The sequence below is a fragment of the Phycodurus eques genome, chromosome 5 (assembly GCF_024500275.1).
Source record: "Phycodurus eques isolate BA_2022a chromosome 5, UOR_Pequ_1.1, whole genome shotgun sequence".
NCBI classification, from domain to species: domain Eukaryota; kingdom Metazoa; phylum Chordata; class Actinopteri; order Syngnathiformes; family Syngnathidae; genus Phycodurus; species Phycodurus eques.
The window spans coordinates 1,369,195-1,394,540 of NC_084529.1; the positions used below are offsets into that span (position 1 = coordinate 1,369,195).

Consider the following 25,346-nt stretch of genomic DNA (forward strand, 5'->3'; position numbering starts at 1 on the left):
ATAGGTAATGGATCGTGTTTGGTCAAAAGCTCCCGTTCCATCAGAATCCTTTTATTTGTACTCTTTTATGCATAACATGGGTCAGATGAGTGTGTAACATGCCTTAAGTTTGCGGTCTATTGAATGCAGATGCCAACAAACGGCATGAGGCTTGCAAAACAATCACATCGGACCTCCGTGTCTTTGTGGTGTCAAAAGTGAGTTAACTCTTTATTCAAGTTCCCGCCCGCTTCGTGTTTGGCACCCGCCCGCGCAACTCAGCTGAACGGCGACACGGCATTCCAGTATACATACGTCGTGTTTTCCGACGATACTGAACTGTATTCCTAATTTACGATGTAAGAGTGGATGCAATCGTGAAGGTTGCGGTCATCGATTCCAGTGAACGGGAGCGCGGGATGAGCACCGCCTCAAAATATTTCCGTCTCTTTTCATTTTCGCCCATGTCCCCTTTCGGATCACGTTCCGATCAAACTCTGAACGTGGCATCGAAGTACAGGATGCCGCTAAGAACGCTCGGCCGCCCCGAGCTTCGACGCCAGCAGACGCCGTGACACGGACCGATCGGATCCGAGCTGTTTTCCGAAACGAGCGATCAGAGCAATTGCATATCGCATAATAACGAGAAATCCGACCATCTAAAATAGCTTGAAAAAGGACATTTTGGGCATTTCCGACCAAAATGATCATGAAAACCCGATAAAAAGTCATCAAAGATTATCGAAAAGAAAAAGAAAAAGTGACGGGAGCAAATTCAGTCGAATTTCTACCCCTAAAAATCCCCCTCCCTACCCAAAAGTGTAACATTGACATTTTTTGGGATGTGACAACGTGAGTGTGGTTACTCATGGTATCGCGGTTTATTTGGCTAACTCCCGTGCAGACAGTCGCTTGAGTTCCCAGCGATGGTTTGAAAGCCAACGCAAACGGTTATCTGCGGGTCACGGCGCCGGCTTGACCGGCGCCCCTCGCGCCAACCCTCGATGGCGCTACCCTGGTCCGTCGTCAACGGCGGGGTGCCGACGAAAGATTTTCACGGCTCGAAACCGATCCGAATACTACGTGAGCAGCGACTTTACATTGTAAATCTTTTTTTTTGGGGGGGGGGTATTTGTCAATTATGAAACCGTATAGAACGTGATTATTGCTGAGAAAGTTTAGTTTAGCAAAAGTGGAGCACCTTACAGTAACCAGGTGATGTGCCAACAATGTGATCTCTCTCTCTCTCTCTCTCTCTCTCACTCGCACTCCCTCGTTGTCGCTCTGTTGCCAAGGCTACCGCACAGCCTCTCGCTGCATATACCTAGATGAAGCTGCCGCCTGTGGATCTCGCTCTGCTCCAGGATCCAAACAATATAGAATCCACCGCATTTGTCTCGCGCTCGTTCTCACGTGCGAACAGCCACCGCACGAGTCCGCTCGGCCTCCGCTAACCTCGCGCGCATCTTTCAGCCCGTCGCCGTCGGTCAGTCTCCTCCTCGCACGCGAGCACGCTTTCTCTGCGGCAGGCGGAGGAGCAGCAGAGGAATCGGCTGCTCTTTGGCTCAGAGGGAGAAGAGCAGCAGATGGCCGTTTGAAGAAAGGCTCAGTCAGGTAAGAAGACTTATCCTAACCGCAGACTTAAGGCTGGGGATGAGTGTTCCGGCCCTCCCTCCCCTCCCGCTTTCTCTCCCCCTTTGTGGTTGTGCGACGCGAGGTGAATACCAATAGCGCGATGAAGCCCCTGCGGTTCGTACGGCTGCCGTGCAAAAAAGGTACCGTGATGTAGCCTACATGAACAACAGGTTGGGTCTTCATCAGCCTTGTATTTTCACATGCCTCTAATATCACTGATAGCTTGACTCACGCGTGCGTGCGTACAGTATGCGTACGTGAGACGATGTGGGAGTTACCAACAAGAGATGCAACAGTCCTCCTCCCTTGGTGATTCATTGCTAATCCATCCCTCTCCGCTCTGTGCGGTTGCTCGAGCACACCGTAGCGAGCGACGTACATATGAATGGCCTTTTGTCTAAGTATGAATGACCGCCCGGGATTGCCGTTTCTGCATCGACGTTTTGATGCACCGCCCTCGTGTCGTCCAATTCTCCCGTTGCCTCAAATCCAGATCGAGCTCCTTCGGCCTGTAAATCCGCTCGCCGTGCAACGTATTCGAATTCATCCGTGCGCTACGTTTCAGGCTGAGTGACGTGTTTGCATGTGATGTGCAGTCGATTTTGTAATTGAATTCCTGCAAGCGTTGCTGAAAGTATCTGAAGGAGTCTAGTAAACTAAGGAATGTGATGGATTAGCTCCCCCGCCCCAGACGCGGGACGCCACATTTAAACTTTAAGGTCATTCGTTGTAAGTTAGCGACTCAATCTCGTGTTTCCGTTCTCTCATCCCTTTCAGTGCGCGCTTCCTCTTTAACCCATCTCGCTGCCACACGAGCACAGCAGCAGCACGCTTGATACTCAGCTTTGAGTCAGCAGGAAACAGGAAACGCGACTGTACCTGTACATTTGATTCCTGAAACTATCGGGATGGACAGCGGTGACTCTTCATTTGAGATCCACCAGATGCTGCAGTTTTTCATTCAACATAATGCACAGTGGAATCCCCCCCCCCAATTTATGACAGTTCCAGGTGTTTAAATAGCACAGCCAAAGGATCGAAATGTTCGGCTTTTAAAACTAGTTTTGCCATAGGAAATCATGGAAATAGAATGAAATCAAACCTTTATTAACTGTACAGGTTACCTTTTATGATTATGTTTTTTTTTTTTGAATAAAACATATGGCACCCCCTCGAAAATGAGATGATAGATCTGAAGGGGTTTATCCTAATTAAGAACAATTGGTACGTCCTATGTTTACGATCGTAACATTAAAAAAAAAAAAAAAAAAAAAAAAAGAATACCGGCAGTAATAGTAGTCAAAGAAGAAATACAAGCAGCTTCGGTAACTTTGGGTTTTTCTGTTCTTGTCATTTTTATGGTGGTGAGCAACTTTGAGACACATTCTAAACACACACCACCGGATAATCGGCCAGGATAATCTTTCAGGACATCCGGGAATCGGGCCATTGCTGTTTTCCGACTTAAATCTCAAGGAAGGGAACGATGCTCCGATTTGGCCTGATTGTCGACGCGTGCGTGTTTAATTCCTTGTTCCTGTCATCTCTCTGTTCAGCGGGCATGACAGCCATAGGCTATTTTGGAACGGACATATTGACATTTAAGACTCAGCCCACTGAACTCTATCTTGCAACAAGTAGCAAAGCAAACCAGGAAGAAGTAAGTCTGCAATGCTGTACCTGATATGTAGGCCAAAAGTGATGAAAAAAAAGAAGTATATTGAAGGAATGTTGTCACGTCTGTGTGGTTTAGTACATTGTCATTGGAAAACGAATTGAAGGATTGAAAAACGCACCAAACAACAAGAAAAATGCTGCCTGTCAGTGGTTGGTGCTGAACTTTTATTTATGTACCCCCCCAATGACAAGGGTTAATAAAAGTTGCAGACCAGAGCTTCTGAAAGCCAAATAGAATGGCCACATGGCGACATGCTGTTATACTTCCATTATTTTCCAGACAGAGGAAGAAGATCATCAGGAACATCCATTAGAACACGAGCCATCTGTCACCCAAAGAGAAAAAAAAAAAGGAAAGTCATTCCCTTTGTTCATGAAAATGCCTGCCTGCAGCGAAGGATCCCGCTAACTCAAGGGTTTTTGTTTGCACTCACTTGGATGTGTTCATGGCTGCAGATCAATGGAATGCATACGATCTGTATGAAGATGAGGGGGGCGGGGGGTTGTATGGATCCAAAGACAGAGGACCCTCATTGAGGAATCAGCTCTCATGTTCAGCACACCATAAATCCCTTTTATCTGGGTCCTTATAAGCAATGAGGCCCAAATTCATATTCATATCAGGACCAGATTTGGGGTTGATGTGATATATTTTCTATTTGTTAAAGGGTTATCTTCTGTGTGCGAATGACACACAAGTAGCAGGGGAAAAAAATCATATTTAAAACAAGTTGTGTCACGCAATGAAAGAAAATGATTCTCAATTTTCATGACTTGTAACATTAGGACAAATCAAATGTGCACGCCGTGTCTGACTGAGACGAAACAAGATTTTATGGCAGCGGTGTGACGGAGTGGCATCGCCAGACACCAAATTTGGCTTGTCGTCTGATTCTGGCATCAGACTTTTTTACCTTGAAGACTGAAAGCAAAGACAAGCGGTATTGTTTGGCCAACTTGCACATCGCTTCTCTTCCGCTCGAGCCTGCGTCTGTGTGTGTACGTATCGGGCGTGCGAGGGCTCGATATCATATTTGGGTTACCGCGGTTACCGGAACGCCGGCCTCACTGCGTCACCGCCTCACCCTGCTTCATCTCCCGTTCATCCCCGCATCCGCACATCTGCATCTTGCGAGATTTCACAGTTCCTCCCACACAAGACTATTCCTCACCGTTCTTTTGGTGATTGGGTGAATGCGTGTATGTTGTATGTATGCGTGTATGTTGCCATGGCTACGGGCTGCACAAACACTCATAGCTGCCGCTTCCCTGCGCGCATCACCCGTATACAGACACACGCACGCACATGCCGACGTGGTCTCATTTTGCACCGAGGTCATCTATTGGTTCACAGCAAGGCACAGAGGAAAAGGTGGGGGGCGAGAGAAAGGAGAGCTCGTGCGTACTGAGTGCAACAGAAGCGATCGGAATGTTTTGGGAAGGTGTCCGTCTGGATTCATCTCCGCCTCTTCCAGAAGGAGAGTGACGAAGGAAAAGAAGGAAGAGAAGGAAGACATATTAACAGTTTACTGTGTCACCTTACATCCCTAGCACGAACGCGCAGCCGGCAGCTGACAAGCGTGCTACTCAAATGGAGAATTACTAACACCGCCTCAGCAGGACTGCTAGTGCTTGAGTCACAACGAGGCTTCGGCGTGTATTTTGGGACATGATTCAAGCTGTATTTAAAATGTCTTCCAACAATCTCTTTATTCATAACTTTATAAAATATCCAAAGAAATGTTTTCCATCTTCTGCCTTACAGGTTGCTGCTCAATGGTCAACAGGGTCCGGCTGCCGCAAAATACAGGATTCATCTTCATCATGTGATCTGACTCCCACGCTATCCTTTCCTTTGCTCTATCTTAAGTGAGTGAGCCACGTGACGCCTGGATGCTTTCCAAATATTATCCTTCAAGCCATTATTTTTCTTGTCTTGTTCGGAGTCAGCGATTAAAAAAAAAAAAACGCTCCAAACTCACTCGCGACAGATTTAGACAACATCGGGTAAAAAATAGCAAACCTCCGCATTCGGCCGTAGGTCGTGACCATAGGCGAGGCTCGGAACGTAGCTCGACCGGTCAATAGAGAGCTTTACCTTTTGGCGAAGCGCCTTCTTCGCCACGACAAACAGATGCGGAGTCCACATCACGGCAGACGCCGCACCGCTCAGCCTGTCGATCTCCCGCTCCGTTCTTCCCTCACTCGTGAACAAGTCCGCGAGCTACTGAAACTCCTCCGCTTCCCGACCCCGATAGGGCACGCCACTCTTTTCCGACGACACGAATGGCCTCAGATTTGGAGGTGCTGATTTTCACCCCGGCTGCTTCCCACTTAACTGCGAGAGTCGAAGATCACGGCTTGATGAAGCGACCCGAAACACATCCTCTGCCAAAAGCAGAGACGTAAAACCGAGGCCGCCAAACCAGATCCCTTTAATGCCTCGGCTCTGCCTCGGAATCGTGTCCATAAAGGTTATGAACAGAATCGGTGACCAAGATCAGCCTTGGTGGAGTCCAATGCTCGCTGGAAACAAAATGTGGACAAAACTCTGACAATGGTAGAACAGGCACCAAACAGCCCATATCAGGGGGTTCAGTACTCCATAGTCCCAGAGTACCCATGCTTGAACTCCTTCTCCTAGTTCACAAACCACATGTAGACTGGTTGGGAGAACTCCAGCGCACCCACCAGCACCCTGCTGAGGGTGCCAAGCTCGTCAACTGTTTTAGGTGTTGTTCAGTTGTCAGCTTCAGCCCTCTCTTTCCCCAAATGTCCAAGACATGATGAGCACAGACGTCCAATAACAAAGCACCACTCGGGTTTAGATCTGGGAGTAGCGTTCCACCCAATCGCACCTTTCCAGGTCTCACCGTAGTTGTCCATGTGAGCATTGAAGCCACCCGGCAGAATGAGGGAGTCTCCACCAGGAGCACTCTCCAGTACCTCCTTTCCAAAAGGGTGGGCACTCTGGGCTGCATACTCACAAACAATAGTCTGGATCCTTCCATCCACCCGAAAGGGGAGGCTACCCTCACGTCCACCGGGGTGAATCCCACCGTACAGGCACCGATAAGTATAACAACACCTGCTCTGCGACTTTCACCGAGCGAACTCCAGTGGAAGAGAATCTAACCCCTCGAGGAGAATGACAATGAGAATGACAGTCTGCAACCCAGCTCTTAAAGCATCAGACCCGCTTGGCCTTTCTCACAGGTGGTGGGCCACTGGGAAGGAAGACCCATGTTGTCTCTTAGGGGTGTCCCCGGACTGGCCCCACGGGTGCAGACCAATAAGCCCCACCTCCAGGCCTGGCTCTAGGGGGACTCGGCCCTGGTGGCCCACATCTTGAGGAGGCAAAACATGTTTAAATAATTGCCTTCATCATAGGGATTTCAGAGCCGTGTTTTGTCTTGTCCCTCATCTAGGACCATTGTGCCCTGGTTGACCCCACCAGGGTCATAAAGCCCCCAACAATTTAGCCCCTAGGATTTATGTGACACACAAAGCCCTCCACTAGTGGTCTGCAATACCGCATATTTTGGTATCGATCCGATACCATGTAAATACAGGGCACAACGTCGCCGATACAGATGCTTTTGAAACATTTCAATAGATGCATCATCAAATTGCTAAATATCAATTAATGTAGGGCGGAGACTGAGACTTGATTGCTTGCATGCTAGCTCGCTAGTTCTGCTAGGTCACGTGACGGCACAACATCGAAACACCAGAGGGGGTAAGAGGAGCTAAGCTCTGTGCTCAGACAGGAACGGCGAGTCTGCTGTCGCCTGTTTGATAAAACCAAAGCAGTGCATACAAGAGTGAAATTGAAACTACCGTATCGATATTTTCACGTTAGTATTGATACAATACTGACTTGGTATCGATATTAGCCATTTTTTGGATCACCGCTACCCTCTACCACAATAATGTGAAGGCTCAGGTTGTAGGAGTAACTCAAAATCTTTATTCCTATAAAGTATAAACAAAATTTGCTACTAATGAGTAGGATTAATACAGTATGTTCCACATACCGTCCTTTCTCATGTATAATACGCACCCCCAAAGTTGACCTCAAAATTCTGGAAAACCCTTCTACCTATACACAATGCATTTTTACAATGCAAGATTTTGCTTCTACCCAAATGATCAAAACATGAGGTATTATCTGTATTCTGTCTTTTTTCAAAGACTTTTTCTGAAGGTAAGAGCTTCATTTGAACACCTAATGCTTTCTTTTTATTTACTTGCTCTTCTTTTGAAATTCGCAGCCCTACTTTTATATAGTAAATGGAAAAAAAACACACAGTTGTGCGCATATGTTTGATTACCTGGGGAGAATTTGTAAGATGGGTACAATTCTTCAAAGAAAACATGAAGGGTCAGGCAAAACACATTTAGTTTTATTTTAATGGGATTCAAATGAAACGCTCAAACACTTCAGAAAAGCATTATGAATAAACAAAACATAACTATAAATAAATCAATTATGGTTGTTGTTCAGTCATCAGTCATACTTAAAAAAAACAATATTTCACAAATTCTGCCAGGGTATGTAAACTTATGAGCACAACTGCACATATTATGTAGTCATATGTACCCCTGTCATATTGAAATGAAGGTGTGGCTACAACTATTTCATAGCCTCTCGATGGCGCTGGCATATTAGAATGAAAGTGTACACCTTTCTCTTAACTTCTAGGTGGCGGTGGCCTATTGAAATGACCGAGTACCGCTCTTTCATAACCTCTAGATGGCGGCATACATTTATAAAATGGGAAAGTTTTTTTTTTTCCCCTTTCCCCCTATACCTATGTATAATGCGCACCAGTGATTTTTTGATATTTTTTTGGGGGGGTGGCGGGAATCCCCATTTTACACGAGAAATTACAGTAGTACAAAATAAGAAACCTCCTTGCTTCGCTCCTCCTTGCGCCCCCTACGGGAAACAAAGGGAACAAATAGGGAGGAGCTAACTTACATACAGTAAAAAAAAAATAAATAAATAAAAACTCAGAGTGGATCATGACAGGAACACAATGATAGGGCTGTGCGTGTGTGCGTGTGCTTGCGTTTACATGTGCAAGTGTGTGCCCAAGTGTGTTGCTGGTAGATGATAATGCTCAGGATGGATGACAGGAATGAGAGCCACTCTGTTGCCAAGGCGACGGTCAGGGCTGTAAACACGTTACCCCTGACTCATCTCTCCACAATGGAGAATCTCTCGCACCCACCGACACACATACGCACGCTCTCTCTGATTTTAAATATCACACCCATCATGCGCACAAACAGTAACCGGAGGCCATTGAACTGGAAAACATTGTATTATGTACAATTTTAGTCGCTAAGCAGCAGATATAAGCAACTAGGAGCGTCATAGAAGATAGTCAAATGGTTCTTATTCTTTCTTAAATCTGTAATATATTGTTACTCATTAACAAAGGATGGAGCCTTTGGAAATTTCTCATAGAAAATAAAAGAAATAAGCAAACCTCTGCACTTTCTTGTGCGAAATTCACTTTTTCATATCGAATTTGAGTGCGGATCTGGATAAAGGAGTACATGCGGCAATTTTATTTCACTGTTTGAGTCGCAATGGTGTTATAAAAGCGATCCGCTCACCAGAATCATGGCACCACAGGTTTGTCACCCTCTATCAACGTACTTTCTCCACTTTTGCTAATATTTCACCTTGGTGGAGGTCTGGGCTGTGCTGAGACATTCTAGATATATGTGGCCAATATAGTATTGCTAATACAGCATATACTGTATATATTGCATCAGTGGCAGGATGTTTATAACATTTAAAAACATTTTTTTTTTTTTTTTTAATATTTACATGTTCTTAACGTTGTGCTTAAGCAACATTCATGTGTCAAATCCTTCCCAACACATAGGAGCCTTCATCAGCAGGAGGATCATGACCCGCCGCCTGAGCAGCTCCACTCGCTCCCACACTGAGGACTCCATCTTCCTCAGGCCGGATGAGGACCCCGTTTGGCTGGATGAGCCCACAAAGCCAGGAAAAAGAGTGGATGCCGCCCCGAAGAAGGAAGAGTTGCTAGGGCGCAAAGATGGAAGCACAGGGGGGCAAAGTTCACAAAGAGAAGAAGTTTTTTTGCACAAAGTGTACACATTGGTGATTGAGCTCCAGTACTGGGCCTCGCTTTTTGTCGTCTCCCAAGTCGCGGTATGTGAATGGATGTTCGCGAGTGTAAAATGAAACTCCCAAAATATATTCGCTTATATGTATTTGTTCACTTCAAGTGGAAAGACGAGTCACTGAGGTTGTAGTGGTTCACTCCGCCTGACTTCTGGGCTGGCAGCTTGGGTTCAGTTACCTACACAACATGACGGTGCGAATGAGAGTGGGAATGGTTGTTCCTTTTTATCTGTTCCCTGTGACAGACTTGCGACCAGTCCAACATGTAGTCCGTCTTTCGCCCCAAATCTGCTTGGATAGGCAAGCAGATTTGCAAGCTCCGTATCTCTGAACAGCACGAGTGGGATAGAAAATCAATGATGGCTGATGATAAGTCTGTAAAGTGCGCTCCGAATAAGAGAAGGTTTCATATATGACTAGGCTTTGGGCATCTATAATTTCCTTTTGAGGAAAATAAAGCCATGATAAACTAGAGCGCAATAGCTGTCAACCACCGCATAGATCTCACTGTGCACCACCCATTTTTTTTTTTTTTTTTTTAATGACACAGTTTTCGTGTATATACAGTACCTTGTATAAGTTGTTCTACGACAGAGTCAAGTTCCAATGATGAGGTCAGTTATTTTAGAATACCTTTTGCTCACGTTGCTGTTAAAAGCACCCACGTGATAAATGAGAGCCAAATGATCAGAAATAATTCCAGTAAATGGAATGCAAACATTTGCTTCAATGTGGAAGTACCCTCTAACCCTTTTTTTCAGTTACACACGAAACCTCCACACATTTTTTGCTTGATGCTTTTCACCTGAAATGTGCCTGAAGGGCGACACACTGACAGTCTGCTTTGCCTTTCTCCTCTCAGGGGTACTGGATCTTCTTTGTTGTGGAAGGAAACGGGCCGTTTGCCTCGATCTATAAAGCCCTCCAGGTCATCGACTTCTATCTCGGCTTCGTCTTACCCTGCCACCCAATATTTGGAGTGGATGTGAGTTTTAAAATTATACAATTTCATTGTTTTCCATTGAGGTACAACCCAAATAGGTATAAGTAAAAAACGGTTTATTTGTTACACTGTAATTATTTGGATATGTTATTTCTTGCTTCATTTAAGACAAAACACATCAATAGGTGAATTAATATAGACGTCAATATAGACAGCATTTACCAACCAACAATAGTAAAAACAGATATTCTGTCATTAGCAAGCAGTTTTATGAACAAGGTGAAACCAGAATGCAAAGATGTGATGAATGCAATGTTTAAACCCTTGTCTCTCTCTCTCTCTCTCTCTCTGTGTGTGTGCTCTTGTCAGTCCATGGCGCTGATGAAGGCTGTGGTAAACACAACACAGCAAACATGGATCATTTATGTCACTGCAGGCATTGGAGTGACCATCTGTGTTTTTATGGTATGCACAAACTGTATCACACAATTCTATGCCAAATTTCACACTCTGGTCTTGTTTTATTATTATTATTATTTTTTTTTTCAATCAATGACTGTTTATTACCTTAATGCAGGTTGATATGCACATTGGTAAATTAGTGTGGTTACTGTGCATATGTGTAGTGTGTTTTAATGCAACGTAACTGATTTGATCATTGTATCAGATATATTTACAGTTGCAAAAACTAGGACTGTAATGATACACGAAAGATTTGTTTGTTTTTTTGATAGCAAAACTGGATTACTTATGAGAACAATTATAAATGATTTTAAAAAATAATAGTGTCTGAGGTAACAAACTTCCCATCTGTGCTACAAATAAAATTATATAAAATAGAAAAGCAAAATAATTAAGAAACAAATACACAAAAATAAACTCCATGCACTGTGGAGGTTAAGAAACAAACTTGCTGTCTGGGCTGTAAACTTCAAATGTGTAAAAATTGAGGTAACGGGCCTCCTTTCTGTGCTGCATGCCAGAAATTAAATAACAAAATAAGTAAACAAACAAAAACAAAAACTCTCTCTTACAAAATACTATTAAAACTTCTTTGTGGAGATTATTTTACTTTAGGTAACAAACTTGTCGTGTCGTCCGTGCCATAAGCCACAAATATGTCAAAATGAGCTAACCGCCACAAACCTCAAAGTAAGCCAATGAACTACCAGCTTTTTTTAAGGGCATTGCAGAGCTGATTTAAGAAAGTTGACAATTCGTCATCGGAAACACCATCATGTGAACATTTTCTGGTGAGAGGCTTGCATCTCTCCTTTTCTATTCTCAAGCGGGCAGCCGAAATGCTCCCGTGCTAGTGACCTAAAGTAGTCCAATAGTAGCGACCTGTACTTTTACGCAGCGTGAGCTGGCATCCATTACACTCATCAACACATGTGACCGCCATTCGCATAGGGTTGACTTCAATGCGCTACCCTGCAGGCTAAAAGCCTGGGCTGCTAACCACAGGCTACCACTATTTGTAAAGCAAAAAAAAAAAAAAGAACGAAAGCCTTCCAAGGAGTGAGTTGTGACTAACTTATTTTTGTGACCCCTTTGGTAGTTGCTGAATTTCTGCATGAATTTGTTTTCAAATGTGATCTGATCTTCATCTAAGTCACCATAATAGACAAACACGGTCTGCTTGATCTAATACCACACAAACAATTACATGTTTTCAGGTTGTTGTTGAACACACTACAACGACATTCACAGCATAAGGTGGGAAAGGCACAGTATATGAACCCCTTGGCAAACGACTTCGCCAAGAGCTAATCAGTCAGGATTCAGCCAGCGTCGACTCCCATCAACGTGGGGTATTGGAGGTGTTGGTTAAAGCTGCAAACGCTATTAAAAAAAAAAAAAAAAAAACGATCTTAGAGTTTACTATTCTCAAGAAGCATTGCCTGATGTTAACCATGCCTCACACAAGAGAGCTCCCAGATGAACTGATGAAATGATTAAGAGTTGTTAACTTGCAGGACGTATCTCTCAAAGTTGTCTCTCATGTTTATCAGTTCACGGTAAGATAGACTGTGTATGAATGGGGAAAAACCTCAGCACTGTTGCTACTTTCCCTAGGAGTGGTGGTCCTCTGAAGAACCCTAAGCATACTGCAAAACACAGCGCAGAATGCCCAATTAGCTGAAGAAGAATCGTAGAATGTTGGGTAAATCTCTGGCACATGCAGACATCGCTGATAACAGATCAAAGATAAGTTATACATTAAACAAGAATGGATGTCATGGGAGGACACCATGGAGGAAGCCACTGCTGTCCAAAAAGGCATTGCTACAGGTTTTCACTTTGCAATCAAGTACCTGAATGTTCTGTAGCACTACTAGCAAACTATTGTGAGGACAGATGAAACCAAAGTGGAGTTGTTTAGAATAAACACACATGTTGGACAGGGCGTGATTGTTTTGGGCTGCTTTGCTACTGCGGGGCATGGACAGATTGCTATGACCAGTGGAGAAATGTATTTTTTATCAAGACATTTTAAAGGAGAATTTAAAACCTGGGGCAGCGTAGCTGCCATTCTGCGCCTACGACCCCTCCGACCACCACCAAACGTCCAACCGCATGCATCCATTGGCAATGTGGGTGAAGTGCCTCGCCCAGGAACACAACGACGACATGTGCTGGTTGCTGGGCTTACGCTTACCCTCTGTCCCACGCTGCTCAATGTAGCAAGTCAACAACAGAATTGTTTCAACAGAAGAAAATACTCTTTCTGAGGTGTCCCGATCAGAGTCCTGACCTCAACCAAATTAAAATGGTGAAAACGTTTTGTGAAGAGGAATGGTCCAAAATGTTTCCTGACCATTATGCAGGTCTGATCTGCAATTCCAGGAAACTAACGGTTATTGCAGGGATTATTAATTACAAAAGTTTCACATACTGTACGTTTTCACCATGCACTGCAACATGTCTAGTAATTGTTAGTGTGGTATTAGTTTACAATAGCTGTTGTGTTAATTTTTCTGTTGATTAAGACCAGATACAATTTTATGACCAATGTATGTAGAAATCCATGTCATTCCAAGGAGTTTTTCTTGGACCTGTACTGTATATTTGACTGACAAGTGGCGACATATCACGTTCTCCTCCACTCATGTCTTCAGGTCATCCACATGGTGTGTAGGTGGCGTTACGGTACTGGCTTGTGGTCATCGGGAAGCGCTTCACGGGACGCTGGAGATAGACGTCAGTCAGTGAGCCGCCAGCCCTCCTTCACCCTGTCGGAGTGGACGAACGCCCAGGAGGACCTGATCGATCTGGATGCCGTGCCTCAGACTCCGGTCTTTGAAATGGGAACTGACAGCAAGCCAGAGGGAGATGCTGTAACGCTCACAGTCACACCGGTGGGGCTTCAGGAGAGGTTTGTTATGGTCTTTAAAGAGGTTGTTGTTTCATGTATGTGGCTTACTTCATTGTTGGTTTGTATACAACCTCATAGCTACAGTTGTTTTTTTGTTTATGCATACGACATCAAATTTTCGACTCCCGATACATTTTGTTGAAAATCAACCCTACCGTACAAAAAACTGCGCCGAGGTCAAAACTGTTAAGAAAACCGGAAAAAAAAAAATCATCAGCGGGCCGTATTTGGGTTTGTTGGTCAGCAGGCTACATCCTGGTTCATGGAGAGTGGCGAACAGATGGGATTACGGTTCAGAGCATTGATCAGTCAAATTAGCATTACTGTTTCCACACTTTGATAGAGACCCTTATCATAATTGGTTCTTCCTCGGTCCACGTTCAACCCTTTGAAAATCATTTTGTGGAGGCTTAAGCATTCGTTTTTCATGGGACTGTATATACTGTGTTTGGGCGGTCGTTGCTCAGATAGTAGAGCGGGTCGTTCAGTGACCGAAGGGTCCGCAGTTCAAATCCCGGCTCCGACTGTCTACTGTCGAAGTGTCCTCGGGCAAGACGCTGAAGCCCAAATTGCTCCGAGTGGGCCTGGTAGCGCCTTGCATGGCAGCAGCTGCTCATTGGTCCACGATTATGTGTACGAAGGGGTGATTGTGAGCCTCTGTAAAGCGTTTCGGGCACCATGACGCCCTTCTATGACAGCAATGACTTCTTTTTAAAGAGGTAACTAAAGTAACAATGCTTGCGGTGGGCTAAAAGTGAGGGCTAGCTTCAAAATAGTTCTGTCTTATCTTATCTGATTTGAAAGCTTACATCCGAGCCATTAAAACTGAGATGATAGTCGTTCCGTCACTGAATAAGTGACCGATGCTCTTCTGATTTGTATTAATTGGGCACACAGAGTTACTCGTGATCACAAGTGTATGCAAGTGTTTTATCTGAGAATACATTTCTCACACAGGAGGGGGTCCAACGTTTCCTTGACCTTGGACATGTGTACACCGGGCTGCACAGAGCCATACGGCTATGGAGCCCAGCTTTCCCCGAGGGACCAGTCAGCCCAGGAGTACCTCCGGCAGGGAACACACATCCTCACCCCTGCCATGCTACACACACGGGCCATGGATGACCAGAGCCTGCAGGCTGAGTTCTATGTGAGTGCAACAAGAGCAGCTCACCCGCCTACACAACTTGTCAGATACAGTATACACAAATATGAACAAGGACTCACCCTCTCATAGCGTACACCCAATGGACCTCTGCGCACCCGTAAGCTTTGCCTCTGGCTGATAGTGGGCGAAAGATGGAAAGATTCTTGGCCTAATTTGCATCCAAACTCTCGGAGGATTTTCGTGCCTGCTGGGCAATGGAGGATGTATTGAAGATTGCAAACGAGTCAGACAATCCCCTCCGTGATGTCCGATTGCGTCACATCACAAGTTCTCTGGAAAACGGAATCTTTACCACTTGATTATCTTGTGGACGGATTGTACCTCCCACATGACATGGGCTAATTGTTGCTGTCCACTGTTTGTTCCTGTTTGTTGTTTGTCCATTTGCAGGAAACTCCCATGAACTTTGTGGCCCCGAAGGACTACAACTACCCGGGACTCGTGAGAAAGAACCGCTACAAAACCATCTTACCCAGTGAGTATGTCTCTTTTCACCATAATATAATTGGTACTAAACGCTGTTATGAGGACTATACACTAACATTATACTATTCCTATATATGATCACATATATATTCCAAAAAAAGCCCCCAAGTTTTCCTTTCTTTTTCCCTGCCGCATTTTGGAAAACAATGCTCAGTTTGGATTGTCGCTGTCATTGAGCTACGTTTATTATTGTGGTTGTGTTGTGCACTCGGCGCCCTAAAAACAGAACAACAGTAATAAACATATTGTTGAATCAGGATGATAGTGTCAATCAAAACTGAGCATGATTAGGATGAGATTTGTAAAGGCAGAGCTTTTCTTTTTTTTTTTTTTTTTTACCCTGGACGGAGACGTAAAATGTGCTTTTTCCATTCCCTGTGTCTGTTGATAATACTGTCTGCCTTCAGACACACACAGCCGGGTGATCTTAAAGTCACAAGACGAAGATGATTTCCTCACGACTTACATCAACGGCAATTATCTCAAGGTGAGTCCGACGTGTCCGTAAACGAGAGCGGATCAGCCGTGGATGACTTCACTTTCTATTTTTGCAAATGTCGTCCATAACTAAATAACACAATTTACAAAGAGATGACTCCATTTTATCCAGGGTTACGGGGGGGGAGAGCGTGCGTACATCGCCACGCAGGGTCCAACGGTCAACACAGTGGGGGACTTCTGGAGGATGGTGTGGCAGGAGAGGACCCCCATCATTGTGATGATCACAAACTTGGAGGAGAAAAATGAGGTGTGTAATGATGCTAATATTGGATGACGTGTGCGTGTGTGTGTGTGTGTGTGTGTGATCTGTCGCTGCAGCTGTCATGTTTATTTGGTGTGTTTTTGTCTTTTGTGTCCTTTCCAGAAATGCGCCGAATACTGGCCCGAGGACACTGTGACCCACGAGGGGATTGAAATCACTGTTGTTACGGTAACACAGGAGGACGACTACAGTCTGAGGGTGTTTACGCTCAAGGTGAGACAAGCAAAGTTAAAACCGAATAACACAAAGAGACAATGCGTGAAATATGAAGGGAAAACAGGCAGCGCAATGGGGCACGTGTTTAGCAGGTTTGCCTCACAGTCGAAGGTTCACTGTTCAAAATCATTGCGCAGTTTTCATGTTTGTCTCGTGTGGGTGCTCTGCTTTCCTCCCGTATTCCAAAAACATGGTGCATCTTAATAAATGAATTGGAGTACTGTAGTTTAATTCAAAAGGTGAAACTCACATATTATAAAGATTTATTAAACACAGTCAAATCATTTTCGGAAGGCCAATTCCTGATTTATACATTCAAAATAATTGTGATTGTTCCTTATGTAATATTGTAACCTCAAAGGGAGCGTGATGGCGAATTTGGGGTCTTTGTTAGACGGTAGCGCTAATAATCCAAAGGAGAAAAAGTAAATCGTGAAATACTCCCCTTTGTGTGTTGGATCTAAATCATACAGTATATGACTTTTATGGACTAAAAAAAAAACGAACGAAATACAATCGATTAATACAGTATTTCTATGCAACTGAAAACACCTGAAGTTACAAGTTCATTCAAGATTGCAAGAATGGATGGAAGGATGGATGGGTCTTTCACAATGAACAATGTCATTGTAAAATCGTAGAATTGTCTGTTTATTTGTGTTTAGGCTTGTCCTTTCAGTGTTTCCGTAAAGGGGCCTCAAACCTCCATTTCTGAGGTGCTATGAATATGTTAAGCATGGTCCAATTGTTTTCATGTGATCCTATTGTCAATGCTGAAAACCGAAGGTCTGCCACCCTGACATGCTCCAGGGACATGCTAGCTCATTGTTTAATACCGAACTCGTAACCTATATGGAAAAAGCCTCATCGATAATCATTGTTCTACTCAGGGTGCAGGGAGAGCCAATGGATGTGACTGAAGAGCAAAATCAGTATAGGAGATGAATTTCATTGTCACACAGAGCTCACACTTTGAATGCGCTGTGTACGTGTTGAGCAACAGGCTGATGAGAACATCTTCACCGTGCTCCTGCCTCAGAGACGCAATTAAATACGATCCCACCCGTTCATCTGGAATTTCATGTCACCGTGTGTGTGTGTGTGTGTGTGTGTGTGCACGTGCCAGTGCGGAGATGCGGAGCGAAGTCTGCGGCAGTACTGGTACACCTCGTGGCCTGACCAGAAGACCCCAGACAAAGCGCCACCTCTTTTGGAACTGGTACAGGAAGTGGAAAGAGCCAGAGAGGAGGCCCCACCCACCAGTGGCCCTATAATAGTGCATTGCAGGTATGTCCTTTAAATGTGTTTAGCTTCGTGGATACAGTATGGTGATTGTGCTGATTTAATAAAACGGCTACAATATCAAATCATCTGCTTCACGCCGTCTTCTATTGGCTAAATGAGTAAAATCGCGGCGTATTCAAATCGGCGGAACGACGCGTTCTCGCCGCACGCATCCATTCCTCTTCACCATTGTATCTGCAGTGCTGGAATCGGTCGGACGGGCTGCTTCATTGCCACCTCCATCCTGTGCAAGCAGCTGAGGATGGAGGGCGTGGTTGACATTCTGGGGACCACCTGCCAACTGCGTCTGGACAGGTGATATATTCTCCTCCCCTTATCTACAGTGTGCCAAGTAAGTGTGGATGGAGAGAGCACACCCACAGAACAACCAATTCTCCTCATTTGGGGATGGCACACCTCCCTTCATTGAAGGCCGCACGGTAATCATGGCCTAAGGGGGCTGGTCGTAACAAAGTCAAGCAAAGCAAAGCAAATGTGTTTGTATAGCGCATTTCATACACAAGGTAACTCAATGTGCTTTACATGATTCAAAGCATTTAAAAAAAACAAAGAATAAACTGCTTATAAAGATTAAAAACAAAGAGGGGAACAAAATAAAAATACTCTTACAACAGCATACAGTGCAAAGTGGAAATGCTCTACAAAGCATGGGGAAAAAGAAGAGTTTGTAACCTGGACTTAAAAACATGCACACTTGGGGCTGTTAAGTTAACATTGTTGTTGAGTTGATTCAAAATAACTTGCTCAACAATCTTGGCTGTGAAAGGGAGATTTGAGATGGGTCTATACCTTGCTGCTAACATGGAAGCGTCCAGCGCTCTATTTTTTTTTTTAGCAGAGGCTTAATGGCAGCTACCTTAAGAGCTTTAGGAAACTCGCCAGACTGAAGTGAGCAATTGATTATTTACTGCAAATCAGCGAGCACAAACTTCGCAATATGTTTGGAAAAGTCAGATGGTATTGAGTCAAGACAGCTTGTTGATGGTTTCAGCTGCTGAACACTTTTCTCTCTCCAGTTTTCTGGTCAATTGTATCAAATTCTGACATGGTAATAGGGTTTTTCCTGGGCGCCTTCAGATGTAATATCATTTTATCATTTGGCAGATTTGTGCTAATATTTAACCTGATGGATTGTATTGTTTCACTAAAATAACAAGCAAATGCATTCCATTGATCTGCTGTTAGGAGTTCTGGAGCTATCTGATTCGAGGGGGTTGTGAGCTGGTCAACCACAGCAAACACAATGCGAGTATTGTTGAAGTTCTTACTGATGATTTCAGAAAAGTGTTGCTGTCTAGCCCTGACCAACTCTTGGTTAAAATTACAAAGACTTTGTCTGTAGAGGTCATCGTCAATTTGGAGTTTAGTTTTTCTCCACTTACGTTCTGCTTTCCTGCACTTTGATTAAGAGACCATCATCACCATCATACTGCTCCTCCACAGTCAAAACTGAACTGGGTACATACAACTCACATTCACACCTACGGACAATTTAGAGTTGTCAATCAACCTACCACGCATGTTTTTGGGAGGTGGGAAGAAACTAGAGTTCCCGGAGAAAAGCCACGCAAGCACGGGGAGAACATGCAAACTCCACACAGGCGGGGCCGGGGATTGAACCCCGGTCCTCAGAACTGTGAGGCTGACGCTCTAACCGGTCGCTCACCGTCCCTCCGTAATACTTTCCTACACGTAATATTAATCCCAACATGTGATGGACCAATTTGTACTCAATTTGATGAACAGCAAAGTTTGATTTCCGGTGGCGGCACGGTGGACGACTGGTTAGCACATCAGCCTCACAGTTCTGAGTACCAAGGTTCAAATCCCTGCACTTATATAGCGCTTTATCGACACCGTCGCGGTGCCCAAAGCGCTTTCCGGAGCCTCACATTCAGCCACTCACGCACACACTTAATTCAATTGTGCCGAGGTCCGGCTGGCAAGACGCGGCTCTGCTTGGGAGCAAGCGACTGCTTCGCTTCGCTGAAAAACCTCGCCGCGTCCGTATCCAGTGGTTTTGCCTCACGGCCAGAGCCGGGATTCCGCTTCGGTCTTTACGGCCAGGAATGCTTCGGTGACGACACCGAAGTCAATGCTTCGGCCGGCGGCGCGGACCCAAAATGCGGCGGGGGGAAATAAAAGCTCAATATAGAAGGAAAAGCAAACTTGGGGCTGAGCCAGCCCCAGGAGGAGCTGGCTAGGACGAAACCTAGCACCCCAAGAGGTCGGGAACCAGAGCAGAACTAAGAGCTTCTCTGGAGGCGGGCTGAGAGCTTCTCCTTTTAAACAAGAAGGCGGGCGAGAAGGTTTCTTGAAAAAGAATTTGGGGTGACTGCACTTTCTCTCGTATCTCACGCTCGGCTCATAATTTTCACCTCGTTTTAAGGGACGGAAAATAACTTTGTCGTGAATTGCCAGGGAACAAGTAGCACAACCTAGCACATCAGTACTAACATCACATTTCGTCATCTGCAATATAAGAAAACACACACCAAAACACAACCAGCTCAAACTTTGCATCAACAGTCTGTCAGTCCCAAGACTTTCCTCTCGGGGGTGCTGTTGCGTCACTGTTCAGTCACTGCGGAGACCCCTTGTCTGGGGGTCACCACATGGGGTCTCTTATTGTTAAATGAATCCAGACCTTCTATCTTTTGGTGGCAGTAGGACGTCCGGATGGTTGAGTTACTTCTTTGTCTAAGAGACGGGAGGACGGGGTGTGCCGGTATGCCTGATGGCCATTTTGGAGTGCTGTCTTTTTGGGAAGTTGGCGATATTCGTTACATATTTTTATTTGCTATTTTGTATCAGGAAGAACAGATGTAGTGACATTTTAAAAGGAAACAAAGAAATCTCGTCTCTTTAGGAAAGTGTCAAATCGATGTTTTTTTCTTCTTTTTAAGACATGAATGATGCAGACAAGTGGAACAGTCACTAACACCTCGAACGGCGTGAATTATTGTCAACCCGATATGGACATTTTTGTTCTGTATTACCTTCAAATCTCTATCTGCCTTTCAATTACAGTTCATGTGCATATGACTCCTGAACAAAACATACCAAACTAAGCTTCCAAGTCAGAATTACCGAGTTGTATCATCCACCTACAAATCCTCACAGTCAATGATGAATAACAGTACTGTAAACGTTGTAACCTCAATTCATTGTGAAATGTGTGTTGTCAGGGGTGGGATGATCCAGACATGCGAGCAGTACCAGTTTGTGCATCACGTCCTCAGCCTGTATGAAAAGCAGCTGTCTCACACCTCCGAAGAGTAGTGCTCGAATTCCGGCCGCGCACGCCAAGACACGCCACTGTACACTGTTCCGCTTCCGGCGGTATGCACCACTGTACCAAGCATCGTCTCGTGTGTCACCCTTTCGACGAGGTCGCACCCTTATCTTCATCCATGACAGACGTGCTCCGGCAGGATTCTTGAATAGAAACCTGCGCTTATTCACATTGCCCTCAAAATAAAGTTAACGTCAATTGCTACGCAATACCCAGAAATCCTCTCATCTTCCTTACAGCACTGAGGTTTGCACATTGATGGGCATGAGACGCCACAGACTCATCACACACTTCTAAGTGTTTGACTGGGTTGGATGTTTGAATCTTATTCAATACATTTAGGGTTTAAAGCGCAGGGAATTGTCTTTTGGGGAGATTAATGGGAATCAGTGCGGATCGACCAGAATAAATGGGAATCCATTGAAAACTAATTGAAACTAATATTAAAGTTCAACATTACTGTTGAATTTATAGCAAAACAAACTTAAATGTATGCATTTGAATTGTTTAAAACTATCCATTCACATCTGGAGTCAGATCACAGGGGGCAGCAGCAGCTTAATCAGGGAAGCAGAGACTTCCTTCTCCCCAGCCACTTCGTCCAGCTCTTGTGGAGGGGGGGATTCAGAGCCGTTCCCAGGCCAGCCAGGAGACATAGTCTCTCCAGCGTGTCCGGAGTCGTCCGCGGGGCCTCCTCCTAGTCCGACGAGTCTGGAACACCTCGCGAGGGAGGCGTCCAGGAGGCATCCTAAACAGATGCCCGAGCCACCTCATCTCATCTGGCTCCTCTCGATGCGGCTCGACTCTGAGCCCCTCCCGGATGCCCGAGCTTCTCACCCTAGCTCAAAGGGAGAGTCCGGACACCCTGCGGAGAAAACTCATTTCGGCCGCTTGTATCCACGATCTTGTTCTTTCAATCACGAGCTTTGCTTTTCAGATCAGCTCCTCCTTCACCACCGATGCAGAGTCCACATCACGGCAGACACTGCACCGGTCCGCCAGTCCATCTCCCGCTCGCTGGCAATGCGCACCAAGCTCTAACACCGGCCGTACAGCTGCTAATAAGAGGTCCCCACGAGGGACACGGTCGAACACCTTTCCAAGTCCACAAAACACATGTAGACCGGTTGGGCGAACTCCCATTGAGGACCCCGCTGAGCGTGTAGAGCTGGTCCACTGTTCCACGGCCAGGACGAAAACCACATCGCTCCTCCCGAATCTGAGATTTGACTTCCCGATGTACCTTCCTCTCAACCCACATGAATAGACCTTAACAGGGAGGCTGAGGGGTGTGATCGCTCTGTAGTTGGAACACACCATCTGGTCCCCCTTCTGAAAATCCAGAGGCACTGTCCCTATTGCCCACGTGATGTTGCAGAGGCATGTCAACCAGGACAGCCCCACAACATCTAGAGTCTTTAGGAACTCCGGGGAGATCTCGTCCACCATCGGGGCTCTGCCACCGAGACGCTTTTCAACTACCTCGGTGACTTCAAACCCGGAGATAGGAGAGCCCACCTCAGAGTCCCCAGACTCTGCTTCCTCACGTGGAAGGAAGACGTGTCGGTGGAATTGAGGTCATCAAAGTATTTTCCCCACCAACTCACAACGTCCCAAGTTGTGGTCAACAGCGCCCCGTCCCCGCTATGCACCGTGTTGATGGCGCACGGCTTCCCCGTCCTGAGACGCCAGACGATGGACCGGAATTTCCTCGAAGCTGTCCCGATGTCGTTTTCCCACCGCCTCTCGCCATTCTGCGTAAAACCAGATTGGATAAAACTACTAGTCACTAATTATTTCAACACAAACGTGTTTTTTGGGGGGGGGGGGATTATTTTGCTGCTTATCTACTTCGGACAAAAGAAAATGCTTTTTTCATTATGATGGCATAGTTTTTAATGAATTTCCTGAAAATTGCTAATATTATTCCCATGAAGAGTGTCCAACTGAATATTTCCACAAGTCGTAGCTGGACTTCCCATGGAAGTTGAGTTCAAGTTTGTCCAATTGACTGAAACTGTTCGCTCCCTTGGTAACTTGGCCTGTGTTAGTCTCAGTTTGCTGCCAGTTGCTGGTCAATTCTCCCAAAGTTTGGAGGAAGTAAAATCCCAGTGCCATAAAAAAAATACTATGACATTCACCTAAATGTAATCTTGGTCGGTTAACTTTTTCCATCACATCTTACTACTTATTGATAGTTTAAAAAAATATATGTATAATGACATGGAAAACACACACACACAAACGCACACACAAGGCCTGTTTCTACATTTGACGCATTCAGGAGCCGCCTCGTTTTCAGGTTGCATGGTGCTAAGTGTTCCTTCAAGGCATGTGCAACGTAATGGAACATAGGAATGTACAACAGTTAGGTTATTATTGAACTGATTATGAATTTTGTGCAATCTATAGTACACTAGTTTTACCGCGCTGCCTGTGCGGTTCTCACGGTTCGCGCCGTTTACGGCGAAGACCTCTTGCGTTAAGGCCGCATACGCGAATTTACAGAGGCTTCACAGAGCCGGCGAGGTCGAGGCGGAGCTGGAATTCCCACCGATGGCTTTGTGTTGAAAAAAAAAAAACACCTCACGTGCTTGTAAATGGCCCGTTTCTATCGTGCAGCTCAGAGCCACTTGCTCTGTGATGCCTCCGCTCCCAATCGGAGCTTTAACACATGCGTAAAGTAAGATGCCCACGATTGTTGTGTACGCAGCCTAATCTGTATGAAGCACAATAGAACAACTAAGGTCGTCTCTCTTATGTTCAGCTGGAAAGCTTTTTTTCCCCCCTTGTATTGTTTAATGGATTGCATGTGCCGTATGGGACTCCGTAGGTCCACAATCAAAGCGACGTGATTGGTTGTCCTGCTTTTTGTTGTGTCAAATTGCGTTAAAGCCTACTATATTGCTTGCTCTCAGCCAATGCTTTTGATACAGTTTGCTTTTTGTGAAACCAACCAGAGATATTTTTAGAACATTTTGATACAATCCTTTTGTGTAGATGCCTCGTGTACATTTCCATCTCCACCATGATGTACAGTATGTAGCTCATGCTGTGATTTAAGAAAAAAAACATCCATTTTTATTGCTAAGATTGAAGACGGAACAGAAATGTGACAACTACTTAAGTTACCTTACAGTACACAAAAATGAGATTAGGTTCGGTCTTCAGTGGTATTATGTTATGAATTTAGGCTTTGCTTTAATATGCTTTGCTATATGTGTATGTTTTTATTATTTTCTTGGAGAATTTTACCTCAGACTGAGTAACACAGTCCCCACTGTTGTCCATCTTTGACTCTCAAACACATCGAAAGTCATTGCTATGTGCAAGGCAGCTAAAACGGTTATGACTTACATATTTTTCCTTGAATAAATGAATTTGCTTAGAATTGACTGTGTAGATTCCTGCATTAAAACAAGTGGCAAATAAAAATGTGTCAGTCATTTGACCCAGTCCTCTGATTATGGCCATTCAAATTCGCAACAACTACGTTGCTTGTTGAAAATGCTTACATGATCTCATTGTGAGAATCAAAGAAGAAATGATGAAACGCTAAGTAAACCAGCAATCAGGATTGCTGGTTTACTTCCTGTTTCTTCCTTCCCTCTGCAACAGCTTTGCTTTACGTTGTGAATTTTTGCAAATAAAGTAGATTTTCATGAAGCTACATTGTCATCCGCTGGATTTTGTTCACGTTAAAATACTGACGTAGCCACAATTAAACCCCATTTATTGCGAGACCTTCAGACTTGCACAACAACAGTGCAGTTAAATAGAAGTGCCACTAGACGTCAGTGTATGAATATGTTAAAAAAAAAAAAATAATTGGTAGCCATCATACTGCACCGTCATCCTTACATATGTGTAAGAATAAGTGCTTCTGTATGCCTTTATTTAGCAATATCATACAAAAAAAATGCAGGATAATTGTTAAGTATTCCTTAATTTATGTATTAAGGGCGGCTCGGTGGCCGACTGCTTAGACAAACAACCATTCACACCAGCAGGCAATTTCGAGTCTTCAATGAACCGACCGTGCATGATTTTTGGGATGTGGGGAGAAACCGGAGTACCTGGAGAAAAGCCGCGCAGGCACGGGGAGAATTTGCAAACCCCACACAGGCGAGAATCATCAATATTAGCAGAAATAGAGTGGCCTCAAATCAAATTTAGCCTTGGGCTCCTGGGAGGTGTGGCTCTGTTTATATAATAAAATAATAGTTGTGTATTTGTTGTTGTCCAAATCACATTTGTATTCTGTCACGAAGTAAATCACAACATAGAAATGATACGAATTCGAATAGAGAAGGTTCTGATCTTACGTCGAC

At 44.8% G+C, this 25,346-nt stretch overlaps 1 protein-coding gene across 2 annotated transcripts; it reads left to right on the forward strand.

The window, feature by feature from the left end:
- The first annotated feature begins 1,299 nt into the window (after nt 1-1,299).
- On the forward strand, nt 1,300-24,511 carry LOC133403064 (tyrosine-protein phosphatase non-receptor type 5-like). Of its 2 annotated transcripts, none has more exons than XM_061677559.1 (14): nt 1,300-1,593; nt 5,057-5,160; nt 9,195-9,487; nt 10,323-10,445; nt 10,773-10,868; nt 13,526-13,782; nt 14,740-14,932; nt 15,341-15,425; nt 15,844-15,923; nt 16,047-16,184; nt 16,302-16,412; nt 17,542-17,702; nt 17,901-18,014; nt 20,909-24,511. In XM_061677559.1, the coding sequence occupies exons 3-14, from the start codon at nt 9,218-9,220 to the stop codon at nt 21,000-21,002; spliced, it is 1,722 nt and encodes a 573-aa protein (XP_061533543.1). In that variant the 5' UTR covers nt 1,300-1,593; nt 5,057-5,160; nt 9,195-9,217; the 3' UTR covers nt 21,003-24,511. The 2 variants fall into 2 exon arrangements, with proteins under 2 accessions (XP_061533543.1, XP_061533544.1); XM_061677560.1 differs by lacking the exon at nt 1,300-1,593 and adding an exon at nt 1,686-1,754.
- Nucleotides 24,512-25,346: the final 835 nt, after the last annotated feature.

What these genes read in the sequence shown, in the direction of transcription:
- LOC133403064 (XM_061677559.1), top strand. Translation starts at nt 9,218, where the DNA reads ATGACCCGCCGCCTGAGCAGCTCCACTCGCTCCCACACTGAGGACTCC. An exon ending in ACCCAATATTTGGAGTGGAT is followed by an intron (nt 10,446 to 10,772) that starts GTGAGTTTTAAA and finishes TGCTCTTGTCAG; the next exon opens with TCCATGGCGCTGATGAAGGC. An exon ending in CCGGTGGGGCTTCAGGAGAG is followed by an intron (nt 13,783 to 14,739) that starts GTTTGTTATGGT and finishes TTTCTCACACAG; the next exon opens with GAGGGGGTCCAACGTTTCCT.